Source organism: Xenia sp. Carnegie-2017, unplaced genomic scaffold, assembly GCF_021976095.1.
Source record: "Xenia sp. Carnegie-2017 unplaced genomic scaffold, XeniaSp_v1 HiC_scaffold_3, whole genome shotgun sequence".
NCBI classification, from domain to species: domain Eukaryota; kingdom Metazoa; phylum Cnidaria; class Anthozoa; order Malacalcyonacea; family Xeniidae; genus Xenia; species Xenia sp. Carnegie-2017.
The window spans coordinates 7,346,286-7,361,511 of NW_025813493.1; the positions used below are offsets into that span (position 1 = coordinate 7,346,286).

Here is a 15,226-nt window from a genome sequence, read left to right on the forward strand (position 1 = left end):
AGAAATGACAAACATGCACATGTTTTAAAAAGATATGCGTGCAGTATAAGTACAGATTTATGCAGATGTGCATTATACATTGGTGTTTCAGTATTTGTATGACATCAACTTGGCCTCACGGCTCACTCTAAAGTTTATCCTCCCCTCCTATCCCAATTGCTCCAACTTCGTTTTATTTCGTCATATGTATTATGCATTTTATTATGTCATTGTTATGTCAAATTCAATATGGCAGCAATATCGAGTTCTTTCAACAATGTTAAGAGGTTAACTGGCTTGTCATTATTTCGCGTAAAAGTTGCTAAATCCCTATCTCGTTCAACAGTCTTTAACTATTCTGATAATGGTTTCGATAGACCTGACGCTGGTCCACCTATACCAACTTATAAAAAGAAACGAGGTGAGACAAATGATGTCAAGAAAGCACGACTGCTCTATCAAAGCAGGTTTGTTATCCACTTTGATCAGCATGCCGTTTTTCGATGATATCTTTGGTTTGCATAATGAAATAAAGTCCTGGTGTGGAAATATGATTATAAAGTTCATAATTCTATCGACAACCTCAATAATCCATCAATATTCAACAAGTTTTTATACAAATCAACGCAATAAAAACTATACTCTGGCTTTTTGATCTTATAGTAGATTTTACATCTTGCTTTTGTTGCATGAAGGTTTCTGCTTCTTCTAGACTTATGTTTCTGAAGTCATTAAATTAGAGCATACTCTCTGTTTAAGAAAAATATGTTAGGAATGGTGCAATTTATATGTAAAGTCAGAAAACCTTAATAGAAAACCTTGACTTGGTGTTTTTATTGATGCAAATATTATGTAAATTCAAAATTATTGATGTTTTTTACTATTCAGGAAAAGAGGAATGTTAGAAAATGGACTCTTGTTAAGGTAACTGTTTATTTCTTTATTAGTGTTGATGATTGCCAGACAGGTTTGATAAGTATTGCTTAGAGCAAACAAGGTGGATGACAGTACTTCAGCCAACCATCCACACACAACAACATGTGACTGACAGTTAATAAGGTGAACAACAGCAAGTTGGCTACTAGTCACATGTGACAACATCATACGACTGGCAGCTAACAAGGTAGAACAAGTTCGGTATCTGTCATATGCTACTACATCATATGACTGACAGATGACCAGATAAATAGATGGACAATAGCATGTTGGCTCTCAGTAATATAAGACAAAATCATATGACTGACAGGTAAAAAGGTAGACAATAGCAAGTTTGCTACATTCATACAAAACAACACCATATGACTTACATTCAATGAGATTGGCAACAGCATGTTGGCCATCAGTAATACGAGACAATATCACTTATTGACTGAATGACTGAGAAAAGGGAAACAATGTTTTCTTGAGACCACTGTTGTTTCCAAGGCGACAATGAAGGTTGAGCGTAAACTAAACACGCTGTTTCCTGAGATTTCAGTCAATCATTTTTTGTTCTACACCAATTTACAAAACGAAAACTGATAACAACATACATAAACACAATATATACTTTTCTAAAGAATATACAAACAAAACAGTTCAATTTCTTCCTCCACATTGATGCACTCTCAACCAATAAAACGGTAGGAAAAATGAACTTTGAAAATTGGTGTAGAAAAACATCATATGACTTACAATTACCAAGTTAAACAAAAAACAGTTGGCTCTCACTAATATCTGATTGACAGCAGGTGGACAGTAGCCAGCTACCAATCAGTCACACATGACAGACTACATCATATGAGTGACAAGTAACTAGGTAGGCAAAAAGCAATTTAGCTATCAGTCATGCGCAGCAACATTATATGATTTAACTGTTAACAACAAGCTGGCTGCAATTGTTGCACAACGACATTATATGACTAACAGGAAAAAAGATGGATGACAGCAATTTGACCATCACTCATATAAAACACGATCATGTGACTAACAGCTAACAAAGTAGGCAACTGCAAGTTTGCTATCTGTAATATGACAGCTTCATATAACTGACAGCTGAATGGGTAGACAACAACAAGTTGGCTACCATTCAGTTGGCTACAGTGACATCATTTGACTAACAAGGAACAAGGTAGACAACAAGTTGGCTACCATTCATTTGGCTACAATGACATCATTTGACTAACAAAGAACAAGGTAGACAACAACAAGTTGGCTACCATTCAGTTGGCTACAATGACATCATTTGACTAACAAGGAACAAGGTAGACAGCAAGTTGGCTACCATTCAGTTGGCTACAATGACATCATTTGATTAACAAAGAACAAGGTAGACAACGACAAGTTGGCTACCATTCATTTGGCTACAATGACATCATGTGACTAACAAGGAACAAGGTAGACAACAACAAGTTGGCTATCATTCAGTTGGCTATAGTGACATCATTTGACTAACAAAGAACAAGGTAGACAACAACAAGTTGGCTACCATTCAGTTGGCTACAATGACATCATGTGACTAACAAGGAACAAGGTAGACAACAACAAGTTGGCTACCATTCAGTTGGCTACAATGACATCATGTGACTAATAAGGAACAAGGTAGACAACGACAAGTTGGCTACCATTCAGTTGGCTACAATGACATCATGTGACTAACAAGGAACAAGATGCACAACAACAAATTGGCTACCATTCATCTAATTATGTGCAATGACTTTTGCATTGTTACTCTGAATATTATAGGAGTTTTAACTATGTAGCAATAAATTAGATTTATGCCAGAAATTTTGTAAAAGTTTATTTTTTCCAAATCTTCTAATTAAATCACCTGCCAAAATAATTATTTTTGTTGCCTCTCCTTCTGTAAGGCTGCTCCTAGAACATCAAAGATTCGCTTGCATTTTTTATTGTACTGTTGATCTGGTACGATAGTTAGGTGTACATATACATTGGTGTTTATGTTTTGTAATTGGGTAGTTTTGCGGTTTATGATTATCAGATACAAGAAGCTCGATATATAACGTATTAAACGTGCTTTCAAGCTTGTGGGCCTTTGACGCTTATCATCAATCTGGGCACAGAAACATTTCTTTCATTTCGTTTTCGTGTATCTTTCCATCTCTTAAAGTTCTTCTTAAAATATGTTCGTGTGTACGTATGATCGTTCAAAATCTTAATTTGAATCTTCATTTTCTTTTAAGACATCATTTGTATCGGTGTGATGTGGAACTAGTCATTGACAATCATTGAACTAGTTCGTTCTGACATTTTTATTGTTATCATTTGAAAACTAATGTTTTGTGCATGCTTTTAGTACGTTTGCTGACAAATTTCTGAAGTCTATGAGTGACGATCTCTTGGATGAATATGATACACTAATAAACGAACCATCTAATGACTGGGATATCTATTATTGGATGACAGAAGTGAAAGAGACTCCTGAAAAGTACAACAATAAAGTCATGACGATGTTAAAAAAACACGCACAAAACGAGAATATGGAAATGAGAATTCGGCAGCCAGATTTGAAATTTTAGTTTCGCCTGAACAGGATTGTACACTATCCACGATATAGATAATTGTTTGGTATCAAGTTTACGAAGGAAACTCTCTGTGTCATCACCTGTTAAAGATTAATATAATATAGATGGAAAGTAACAATGTGACGTATAACTTACTGAGCGTTCCGAGAATTGAAATATTCATGATTATTAGGTAATGAACAGTTGATAATTCCAGTATCGTTATGTACTAGAGTGTCTATTCGTTGACGAAATTTACTAACATTAATGCACGTTAAAACAAAAATTTTTGATTTGGCCATTCTTGTAAAAAAGGACATTAATTTAGGATGGAGAACGTCGCTTGGTACGTTATGTAAGATGAATAAAAATTACAACATGTGAAACTTGTACCTTCGAGGACACTGCATATCATTCATAGATACAGGAGATCATAATGGACAACAATTCACGCTTCTGTGAAGCATTTGATTGTAAATGAAAAATAGCCAACACCAAATATAATTCAACTTTTGATCGAGAGATTTTCAAGTGTTGTATTGATATCAAACAAGCAGCTCTGATCTAAACACCCAGTAACCCATAAACATAATTCCTTGCCTAAATCCTAGGATTTATATTATGTATAATCTCTGATGATGGCTTTGGAATAAAAACGTAGTCTTAATATTACTATAGGAGTAGGTTTTGTTGGTCTTAAAGCGGGACTTTTTCTTAATCATTTATTAAAATATTCGACTTTCGACTTTCCTTGAAGCTTGTACAAAATACTGATAATTTAATTGTCTGCGTAATGACTCATTTGAATTTGTTTATATTTTGTGAAGCAGCCGTGACACAATCACTCAATCGTGTTATGTGAAGAGCATAACACGAAATCTCTCGAAATGGAGGAAGTCTCATCTTATAGACAAAATACATTTTAAAATTTCCCCAATCAATATCCTTTTAAACATTTTTACTTGAAGTTAGATATGAATCCACCCTTTCACAAGGATAAAGAGATTATTTATGCATCAGTGCTTGAGTCAAGAGGCTGTATATGAATGCAGTATATGAACACGCATCAACGTTTATACGTGTTGAGAATGTTCTCGCTGAAATTGATCATTAAGGCAAATTGTGTTGGAGTATAAATGTTTTGTCTAGGTGAGTTCATAAGACGAATTTTATATAATATACGTGATGTTTTGAAAAAGTAAAAGCCTTCTGTAATCAACATGACTTTATCTACACTATTACGCACAATGCGGTTAACATTAGCTCTCTTTCTATGGTAGTTGTGAAATTTGAATGTAAAATAACTTGATTTTTTGAAGTCTACTTAACTTGGTCTTTAAAATTTTGAATTTATATATGTAATAAATGGCTAAACATATGACATCATCTTTGCCAGTCATTGCAATGAGCAACACTTTCTTGCATCCAATATTGAGTCACGAGAAATTTCATATTGGACCATCGAACGTTTACATTACGAGTAATAATCGCGTTTTTCTTCTTTTCAAGTTTTTTTGTGGATTAATAGTGGCTGTTATACACATTAATACATGTCAAAGGAGGTCTGAATGACAAATCATGCGTACAGCTCCATATGCAATACTCAATTAACATTCTTTAAATACAGTGGTCAGTCGTTTGTATAGCAGTCGTAATTGACAGTTATCTTCCAGATAATCATTAATATGACTATCTATAAGAATCCATTGGACGTTGTCATTCATACACTGGCCATTTCTTCATCAACTTCGATGTCACTTAAGCAATGGTGCTTGTCATTCATGCACTGGCCATTTCTTCATCAACTTCGATATTACTTAAGCAATGGTGCTTGTCATTCATGCACTGGCCATTTCGTCATTAACTTCGATGTCACTTAAGCAATGGTGCTTGACATTCATGCACTGGCCATTTCTTCATCAACTTCGATATCACTTAAGCAATGGTGCTTGTCATTCATGCACTGGCCATTTCTTCATCAACTTCGATGTCACTTAAGCAATGGTGCTTGACATTCATGCAGGAGCCCTTTGGCGAGTCTCTGCCATTTTATGGTACTGTAAAAACAGTGGCAACTCTGTGAGGTCCTAGGGGAGAAATTGCGCGGAAATTCGTTGAAATAGGGGAGAGAGGCAGAACTGTAAATTTATCATTTATTAGTTGAAAATGTGTAAATGTGTCCATTTGTAATTTGCTTTCTGAGATGATTCTATATCATTTTTTGTTTGTTTTGAACTGCTTAAAAATTAGAGTCAGTGTGTTTTACACGAGTAAATATATGATATATATGCTTTCATATTATATTTTCATTTTATTATATGTTTAGCCATGTTATGTTTACATGTTCTTTTTCTTTCCATGCAGAATATTGAATCGTAAACTTTGATAGCAAAACTACAACACAATAACGTCGGAGATGGAAAACATTATTTTCATTCTAGCCACTCTAATGCTCGTCCAAGTGAATACAATTCAAGGTGTGTATAGTGTTTCATGGTTTTGTCTGTTTTTCCATTTCATGGCGTTAATTTAAAGATTGGTTGAATTTCATGAAATGTCGTAATTTTAAAAAACACGCGTGATCTGAACACTAACTTTGAAAATCCTACGTTATTGGCTCCACGAGTAGCGATCGAATTATCGCTCTATAAAAAAGATTGCAAACTGTGAGTTCTATGAGAAAAATTTTTACATTACAATTGCCTTTTTCTTCTTGTTAAAGATGATTTCAACAAGTAATTCTGACTTTGCAATATCTCCATGCCGTTCAAGGAAGTGTGGTTGCAACTTTAGATCAAAGATCACACCCTAGTACCAATACCATGAGTGAACGCCTGAAAAAGCGTCTTGTTGTTGTCTAAATAAAGGTTTTGCTTAAATTCAACAAGATTTTTTCAATTTGATGAGCAATCTAAAGGTTGCTAATTTTCAGGTTTTACACGCGGGCGAAACTAGAACCCACACAAGTTGTAGGGTCGGGGGGTAGTAATATTAAATATTCATGTGGTCAGATATGGGCGACTGATTTCTTGTTTAAGTACGATCGTTTTCAGAAAGGACAAACGGAGAAACTGCTTGGCATTTAAAAACGTGAGCAATTTTCATAAAGCTGTACAGTTAGAGCACCACATTTGGAAATTGCAAAGAAAGAAAATTAACACGCATGACCCATAGTTGGATGGAGGACTTTCACTAACACGGCCTTAGCCAGTCAGCGTACATTATATGCAAAAAATTCTATACCACATAATAACTCGCAGGATATGATTTTCTCTTTTCTTCAGGGTTTTCGTGCAAAATGATGACAATGCATGATGACAATTGTGTGTTTCCTTTCAAATACAAGAACACGCTGTATAGCTCATGTACAAATGTGGATCATAACAGACAATGGTGTGCAACGAAGTATAACTTTGACAAAGACAAGAAATGGGGAAATTGTCGCACCACTGTTGGTAGGTTTTCTGCATTATGTAAAGATTCACATTTCTGTTAAAATGTACAGCAAGTTCTAATACAAATATCGAGTTGATCAAATGCTAATTTTTTCAGACTCAACTTCATGCGATGAAGTGCTAAGCCGAAGGTAAAGATTATTCTTTATTATTTTTTCATACTGATGTGGCTAATTTCGTTGTTACTGCGTTGATGATAAATTGCAACAATGTGTTGAAATACGTTTTAAAGATCATGGCTTTATGAATTGTTTGTAATATCACAGCTGTTGAGAGTTGAAACCTTCTTACTTTTTCTTCATTTGTCTATAATTGACTTTGTTTTATAATTAGGCATTGTGTTGTCGGCAAAGTAAGAAAATAATATGAAATTTTGTTAACTGATCGTTTATTTCGATCTTGATATAAGCATTCTAACAACTGGTCATTGCTTTAAGTTAGAAAAGTTAGAAAAAATAAGCAGACTACCATCACTTGTTCGTTGATCAAACTGCAAATTTTACACCCATCTCTTCTTATAATCCATATACAGTTTTTTTCCTTCCAGCAACTCTTCAAAAATGATAAACGGAGCGTATTTTATCAAAACTGGCGATCAAGACACGAAGGTTTATTGTCAAATGGAACCATTACCCGGATGTTCTGGTAATGGCTGGACTCTTGTCATGAAAATAGACGGAAAAAAGGTAAGGAAAAAATTAATAATACTGCGAGAAAAAAGTATAAAATACAAGTCCTTATAAATCAATGTTTTTTAAGTCAACGTTTGACTATTCATCGCCCTATTGGAGCAATAAAGTTTCTTATTCTATTAACAATGGAGAAACTGGGTTTGATAACAAAGAAACGAAACTGCCAACGTACTCAAGTGCTTCATTTTCAAAATTGTGCCTCGGAATGAAAGTTAAGAATGACTTACGGTTTATTGAGCTCGACTATCGTGCAAAATCTTTGTATGACGTCATTGCTTACAACAAGTACCGTTCATTTACGGCTTCTCGAAGTACCTGGGAATCACTAGTTGCACATCCATCTTTACAGCTAAACTGCAACAAAGGAGGATTTAATGTAGAAGGAGAGAAAGATCTTGCACGAGTGAGGATTGGTATTATAGCAAATCAGGAAAATTATTGTGATACAGCAGACTCTTTTATTGGTTTTGGTAGCTCTTATACTCGTAAGAAAGATGAGCTCAATAGCTGTGGAAATATGGCATACTTTAATCCTAAAAACGGAGCAAGAGATACCAAAGCGATGGGGTATATTTTTGTACGCAATTGATGATATATAAGAGCGATTTCATCCTGTACAAAATTCTGCCATTTAGTGCTTGTTTCAGTGTTTGTACATTTTGTCGCTCATATAGTTTTTCATTGCCTAATTTTTGTGGCTTAGAAGAGATTTTTCTCGCACCTCCTAGTCCTAATCCCCCCTCTGTTTAGGAAACAGTGCATGGACAAATATTCATGTAACTGCATTTCACATTGATATGTCAAATTCAATATATTATCAGAAAATTGGTCAAAATGAGTCATTAAATATTGTTTGCAAGTGTAACAAAACAATGCTCGTTTTGACCAAACTGTAAACTGTTCTTGCAGTTCATTTTGTTGTTCATTTATTTGTGCACTTGCTATTAGGGCAATATAGATTAGAAATCATGATAAACAGTTTGTTCATAAGTTCGCTAATAATCAAGATTCAAGACTACAAAAAGTAAACTTTCTTACACTAAGCAAGCGAATACAGTAAGAATAAATACTGTAAAATGACATCAGCTTTTTGTGCTGAACATTAAGTACTTATGACTGCTCTCAAGAAGTTAGTTAACAACTTCTGTATTGTCTGCTCATTATTTTTAATTGTTCGAACACTGCAGATACAAGGGAAAATGTTGTAATGCAATCTAATATCAGGGCAGACAAATGAAGGACTATGAGTAGAATATAAAACAGAACTTATGTCTTCATCGAAACCAATAAACGATCAACATTAGCAACATGCAATACAACAACAACAATCACCACAACACCAACAACAACAACAACAACAGTTACTACTTTACCACGTGAAAATAACTACGACAATAATAGTTTTAACAATAATAACAAAAGTATAACAAACTGTAGCAATGCCAGCTAGCAAGATTTAGCTCTGTTGTGCAGATTTTTGAACCGTAGCGACAACCCATTTCTTTATAAATCAATTCGTTTTGAAACGAGTGAGCGCAGAAATTGTACAGCAGATCTAAACTGTGGAGCATTTAATGACTGTCAATAGACTTGTGTTGTGATGGTCTGATAACTTTGAAACATGATACAGTATTACATTCCAATGAAACATATTATTCATGGTTGCAATATTAACATTACATGTTTGTAAATGTAGATTGTCCAGTTTAACGTAGTCAAGCGAAAGACTGTTGGTGTTAATGTAATTGGCACTTTGACATCTTTAGCGGTAGACAAGGCCTATTGGTCTTCACTTGCTAACAGATGATCGACTTCTACAAACATGTAACGATACTCATGTGTTCAAGTAGTTCCTTTATTAATATTACTGTACAAATGTCAAGTAGCTCTTAAATTTGTTTTACTTTTCCTTTACATCGAACTCGATGGAACAGACTTCTTGTCACCAATAATACAAATATTGTGTTCTATATTGCTTTATACCAATTTTTTCACATTGCCAGTTATACTTGCACCTATATTTGCATCAGACAAAAACCAATTCATTATCGCTCAAGCAAGATTTTTCATGATTTTCGATTTCTAGTTTGCGTTGCTTTTTATCAAGCACTTGCTCGAGCAATACCAAGTTACCTTCAGGATCTGTTGTTTTCCAAATCAATGGCTTGACCTGATCCACATGAGAGAGAAAATTCATCTGAGAAACATCAATTTTATGAAACTTTAATCGTAGAGCAGTAGAACTCATATGATACAGACTCGTTTCGATTTCCCTTGTCAGTGTCAGTTGAATTTCGATGCTCGTATAAGATCGTATTTTAAAAACACAAAATCCACTTCGAACCAATGTGCTTTCTCGTGCAGTTAATTTTTCGTAGAACGTTTTCATACCATCAAAATCTTCCACGAATATATTGAATCGTAAAATTTTTCTTCCGTAGTGGACACGAGCAAGAGCAAAAAGAGGAATTTGCGGCAGTAGTTCATAGTACTCCAGACAACCAATCAGCTCGTTGTTACAGACATTACTGTGTAACTTATTAACATAACGTAACTGCCAGGTGTTTGGAGTTGCTCGAAATGCTTCAAGTGATTCGCTATATTTATCTTCGTGAAAAAACAGTACGACGCAAAGAGCTTGAACACTAGTTTGATGATAGTTGTCTTCTTCACGTTGTATAGAATTCTGTTCAGTTTCCACGAATGTACAAATATCCCTAATTTGGATGAATTTCCAGCACGAGTCGATATTTTTAAAACTTCCTCGATATTTTTACGTGACTGTGAAATACTCATTTTCTCAAGAAATATGTCCATCTTACACAAGTGCACGCCGTAATCCTCACAGTTTTCCATGCTTGCCATTGCGTGTTTTTTTTTGTGATCACGTAGTTCTATCAAGTGCTATAGCATTTTTCATTTCTGCATAAAATAACCACCCTAAAACAAATGAAAATACCTCATGGTTTTCTTTGTTGAACGAGAAAAATCAGCTACAATAAATTAGTCTTGAAAACAAAATTATTTGCATAGCATGACTGAAAAAATCGCTGCATTCGCCACTGACAGCACAGTCAGTACAAGGTTCACGGACAATAGCTAGATCTTTAAATATTTTATCCAGTAATGACGTCAACTTGCTATATTTCAGAATGTATTATCAATATTCATATGACTAGTTTTGAAAATAATGTACTGTGTTGCATTTCTTTGATTAAATCATCATCCCTATGTAAGTGCAGTAATAAAATTCCTCCTGCAAACGTAAACGGGTATTCTTGTAGAAGAGCATTTGAGTGATTTGACTGTCTTAATTTTTTAATTCTTGACAACGACAATTCTATTGTGCTGGAAATCAAAAGAATTCATTTCTCGTGGTAAAAATGTTGTTCGTGCAAGAAATAAAAAACAATGGTAAACTACGAGTCTATGGCTTATAACTAGAAATGTTTCGCAGCTCCTGGCATTTAACTTCAGCATTTACATTGTAGAACAACTCAGTCAATCCTTGACTTGCAACCATTCTCTTGAGATTTACCAAACAATGTTGCTCGCCCACGCCGGCTGGTGCCAACAATAACTCTGACAAAATACTCTTTTGTATCAGACCACCAACATGGCTGAATTGCAAGTCAAGAATTGATCGGAACTTTGGGTACAAAAGTGCTTTTCAACGGGTTTAATAATGCAAGTTGTGTTGTTATTATTTATGTTTTGTTGGTCTTGTGAATCATAAAAGTTACTAACCTTCATAGTCGTCAACTTTGAATTCATGGGCGTACGAAAAAAATTGGGGTTTGTTGACACTTTTTTGCCCGACAAAAACAAAAAATGCCCTACCTATATGCCTGGATTGCTTGGCTAACGCATATTGTTAAGGTGAAAAATATCGCTAAACTGTTTTCATACTTCATATTTGCGTATATACTGCTGGAGTACTTTAACTTTTACTGACTGATATCGTACCTTATTAAGCTATTTGTACATAAAATACTTTGTCCATCTATAATAAAGTTAAAGGTTACCAATTTCTGCTCATTTCTGATTCGTGAGAAATTTTGTAAAAAAGCGGCAAATTGAATGCATGTAAGAACGAAATTTTACTAAACCGCTCGAGGCTTAAGCGAATTGCAATAACATGCTCGCGGAGGGAATAATCAATGCATTAGACTCTTCTGTTTGACAATGACGGAATAAAGAAATCCATCTTGATCACAGTATAGAGAACATACAGTGGGTCCACTCCATTGATTTTTTTCGTGTCACGCATATCTTATTACACATGTGATTACCATATTAGCAGCCAGTAAATTGCATTGTGTGACCAATAGGATTAAAGATATGGCAAACGACAGCCAGTAAACTAATTAAATATACAGCAGCCAGTAGCACAGCGAAGTGGCCCTACTGTATATTCCCTATACTGTGTCTCGGTATTTACGTAATTGTGAATTCGGTTTTTGAATTGGTTCAGAGAACCTGTGTAAGAATTTGCTTTGCAATTACATACTCTATCTTGATTATTGTTGAAGTTATTCATGGTTCATCACTGGTTTTCCCAAGTAAGGGATAAGAAAGTTTCTGAGGCGTGGGAAAGACGATCTCTGTTACCACTCAAAGACATAAAGTGTGAGGCACTTGTAGTAACGAATGCTTGGCGATTTTGAACAATAGGGGAAAGATTTACTCGTGTCTGAATCTGAAGAATTAACGATGTAATAACAGTCGAGCAAGAGGACTTTCGACTTGTTAAACTTGCCCTCGAAGTATTGTGGTTTGAAAGGACTTTCCTAAATATCTCTCGTCCTTATAATTGAGAGAAATACGTCAGTAAGCGTCCCTGTGATAACAAAAGATGGCAGCCATGTGATTATTGCAAATAATGCCTTGAAGTTTGGATGGATGGTTAAAAAAGAAGCAAGAAATAAGCAGTAACGTAGGATAAGGAAAGCCCGGGAGCCAGGACTTACTCGATGATTTGGTCACATAATGCAAATATCATATAACGAATTTGTCACAGCTGATTATCAAAGAATGACCAAGGATAACACGTGGAAAATGTAAGTATGTCATACAGTTTGTAATTTTTTCATGCTTTCAATTTCAATGTTTTAGCATTTCCATGCAAGATGCATGTTAGAGGCATCTTACACTACTGAATTTTCATCGTCACCTCAGCCTCAAACATTATTCAGTGCAGTGAAGAAGGGTTTAGGAATTGAATTAAAATTTAACCAGCACTTTTTTCAATGTACCTGCTTTGAATATTCGTCTTTATAGTTTTCTGTTATCATACGACGTTAAACTGTCAACTTATTCCAGTAATATTTAACTTAATTGAAACGTAAAAACCAGAAAGACGTAAGTACGGATGTCAATTATTGCCAGGAAAATCTTAATGCCGTACCACCCTCTCCCCCCCTCCCATAAAATAAAAAAATGATGGCTCCTCAAATATGGTTTATATAAAGAATATTTCTTTTACTTATTTAATCTACGCATAATTTCTTTCATCCGACAGCATTATTAAAATAAATAGCAAAGGAAAGGGTCAAAAAGAATTGCACTGTAATTTCTTGCTATTAGCTTGTTAAAATTGGCTTTGTTAATTAAAGTGATTAATTTGTCTATTGTTTTGCCGCAGAAGACCAAATATTGCCCGACTTTTGGGTAAAAACTGCCCGACGTTACTCTTTAGCTCAAAATTAGGTGCAGCAGCACCAGCACCCCCGCTTCGTACGCCTATGACCTTGATCATGACAAGTCATTCATAATGTACGTCACAGGTTTTATAATCGTTTTGTACGCTAGCTATACGTATAAAGAATCATATTGGATATATATGCTGGCACTGCTATATACCTATATTATCGCCCATATATTATTGCCTTTATTATCATTAAGCGTTGATAAAATGTCGTTTCTCTTTCTTTGTGTTTTGATACATCTGCTCAAAGGAAATTTACAAAGTCAAATTTGTAGCATTGAAATACCTTTGTTTGAAGTCGATATCAATATAGCACATGTTTCTTTAGCAGCGGTACACATGTAGCCAAAACAACGATAAGCCGAATTCAGAATGATTTATAACCCCATTACTTGTGGGAACCATTTTACAAGCATTCTCAGATTTTATAAAAATTGATGAGCGATTAAAATGGTTTCAACAAGGTGAAATACATTGATATAATTCGAGTAAGGTCTGTAGGGCTTACATAAGGATTATAAACACAGTGTAAATTTGCATGACATTTGCATTTAAAGCCAAAACAATACGCGGACAATAAAAAATTTGTCATTACCTCTTAATCCTTGGAATATACATAAGAAGTAAAGGTAAACGTAGATCCCATCAAATAACCAAGTTCTCTCAGTTTTGAATTTGCCATTTTGAAATATTTTTATTAATTTGGTGTCGTATTTCTCTCAATATTTATGATTCAACACCTTGGGGTCTTCCAGAGCCTCTGCATTTTAAATATTATATATCCTTGGTTTTTGTATGTTTACAATTATATTATTAGAATAGGCAGCTAGGCTGCTCACATAAGATTAGTATAAACCAAGTTTCGCTTAGATTGTAACTTGCGACTGATGACAAATTTTATCTCGCACACCTACTATTTATGAAATAAAATTTAGGTGTACACAATCGCGAATGCCATAATTTAATTGGCTAAAAACATTTCATTCATTTACATTTAAATTTAAATTGAATGTTATTCTAAAAATACAGCCTACGAATGAACATTCTAAATATGATCGACATGTCCATACAACACGTGCAACAAGTTCAATTTCATGTTTCATGTTTCTTCAAAGTATTTCTTCGTGTTAAATTTACATAACTTTGTCTTCATCCATTAAGTTGAATATTTTATTTGTGTTATTATGTATCGTCGGCAAGCTTTCCTTGAATTTTCTACTTTCCTTGAGGAAGTATATAGAATCTTAATATTCTTTATTAACGAAAGCAATAAATCTGCCATGGAGGAACTAACAAAAATGCGCCACAAGCAATGATGTGAAATTTAATTAAACGACTATTTTGAGTATGAAAAATTCAATATTACCGTATTCTAACAAATTTAACTTACATAATTCCTTAATCGGTAAATAAACAATAAGAAATTGCAACAGGCTCTTTTCGAACGTTCTCTATTTGACCTTGGTATCGTCATCAGGCAAATATAGAATGGTAGTTCAAAAAGAGCTTCTTTGTTCAGGCAGTTTGGAGTTTGTCTTGTTCTACTACAAACGTCATAGAGAGAAGGAAAGATCGAGAGCTTCTTTGTTCAGGCAGCTTGGAGTTTGTCTTGTTCTACTACAAACGTCATAGAGAGAAGGAAAGATCAAGAGCTTCTTTGTTCAGGCAGCTTGGAGTTTGTTTTGTTCTACTACAAACGTCATAGAGAGAAGGAAAGATCGAGCTTCAGATTATGTCTGAACCGGCATCATTGATATTTTTAAAGACGACATGCCAAATCCTACAATATAACTTTGTACCAATATCTTATTTATACGTCATCAATATACTAAACAATATTTTCATAAAAATCAAGTGTTTGAAATTTTAAAGTTGCAAGATCATTCAAGT

The 15,226-nt window shown here is 34.5% G+C and overlaps 3 protein-coding genes and 1 long non-coding RNA gene across 4 annotated transcripts; 2 read left to right on the forward strand and 2 right to left on the reverse strand.

Annotated features, from left to right (window-relative positions):
• The first annotated feature begins 222 nt into the window (after positions 1-222).
• On the forward strand, positions 223-4,004 carry LOC124454725 (succinate dehydrogenase assembly factor 2, mitochondrial-like). The gene is made up of 3 exons (XM_047005496.1): positions 223-446; positions 868-903; positions 3,275-4,004. The coding sequence occupies exons 1-3, from the start codon at positions 229-231 to the stop codon at positions 3,495-3,497; spliced, it is 477 nt and encodes a 158-aa protein (XP_046861452.1). The 5' UTR covers positions 223-228; the 3' UTR covers positions 3,498-4,004.
• A 503-nt stretch (positions 4,005-4,507) lies between these two features.
• Positions 4,508-8,542, forward strand: LOC124455090 (uncharacterized skeletal organic matrix protein 5-like). Its single transcript, XM_047005834.1, has 6 exons — positions 4,508-4,631; positions 5,847-5,959; positions 6,767-6,937; positions 7,035-7,068; positions 7,485-7,623; positions 7,697-8,542. The coding sequence occupies exons 2-6, from the start codon at positions 5,899-5,901 to the stop codon at positions 8,216-8,218; spliced, it is 927 nt and encodes a 308-aa protein (XP_046861790.1). The 5' UTR covers positions 4,508-4,631; positions 5,847-5,898; the 3' UTR covers positions 8,219-8,542.
• Positions 8,543-9,185: 643 nt separating this feature from the next.
• On the reverse strand, positions 9,186-10,399 carry LOC124454156 (protein FAM124A-like; the record flags this gene model as incomplete). The annotated part of the gene is made up of 1 exon (XM_047004965.1): positions 9,186-10,399. A coding segment is annotated over one exon (744 nt), but the record flags the coding sequence as incomplete, so codon positions are not given.
• A 33-nt stretch (positions 10,400-10,432) lies between these two features.
• On the reverse strand, positions 10,433-15,065 carry LOC124455091. Its single transcript, XR_006951703.1, has 2 exons — positions 13,932-15,065; positions 10,433-10,569 (listed from the first exon to the last, which is right to left on the reverse strand). It is a non-coding gene; the product is annotated as an uncharacterized LOC124455091 (long non-coding RNA).
• Positions 15,066-15,226: the final 161 nt, after the last annotated feature.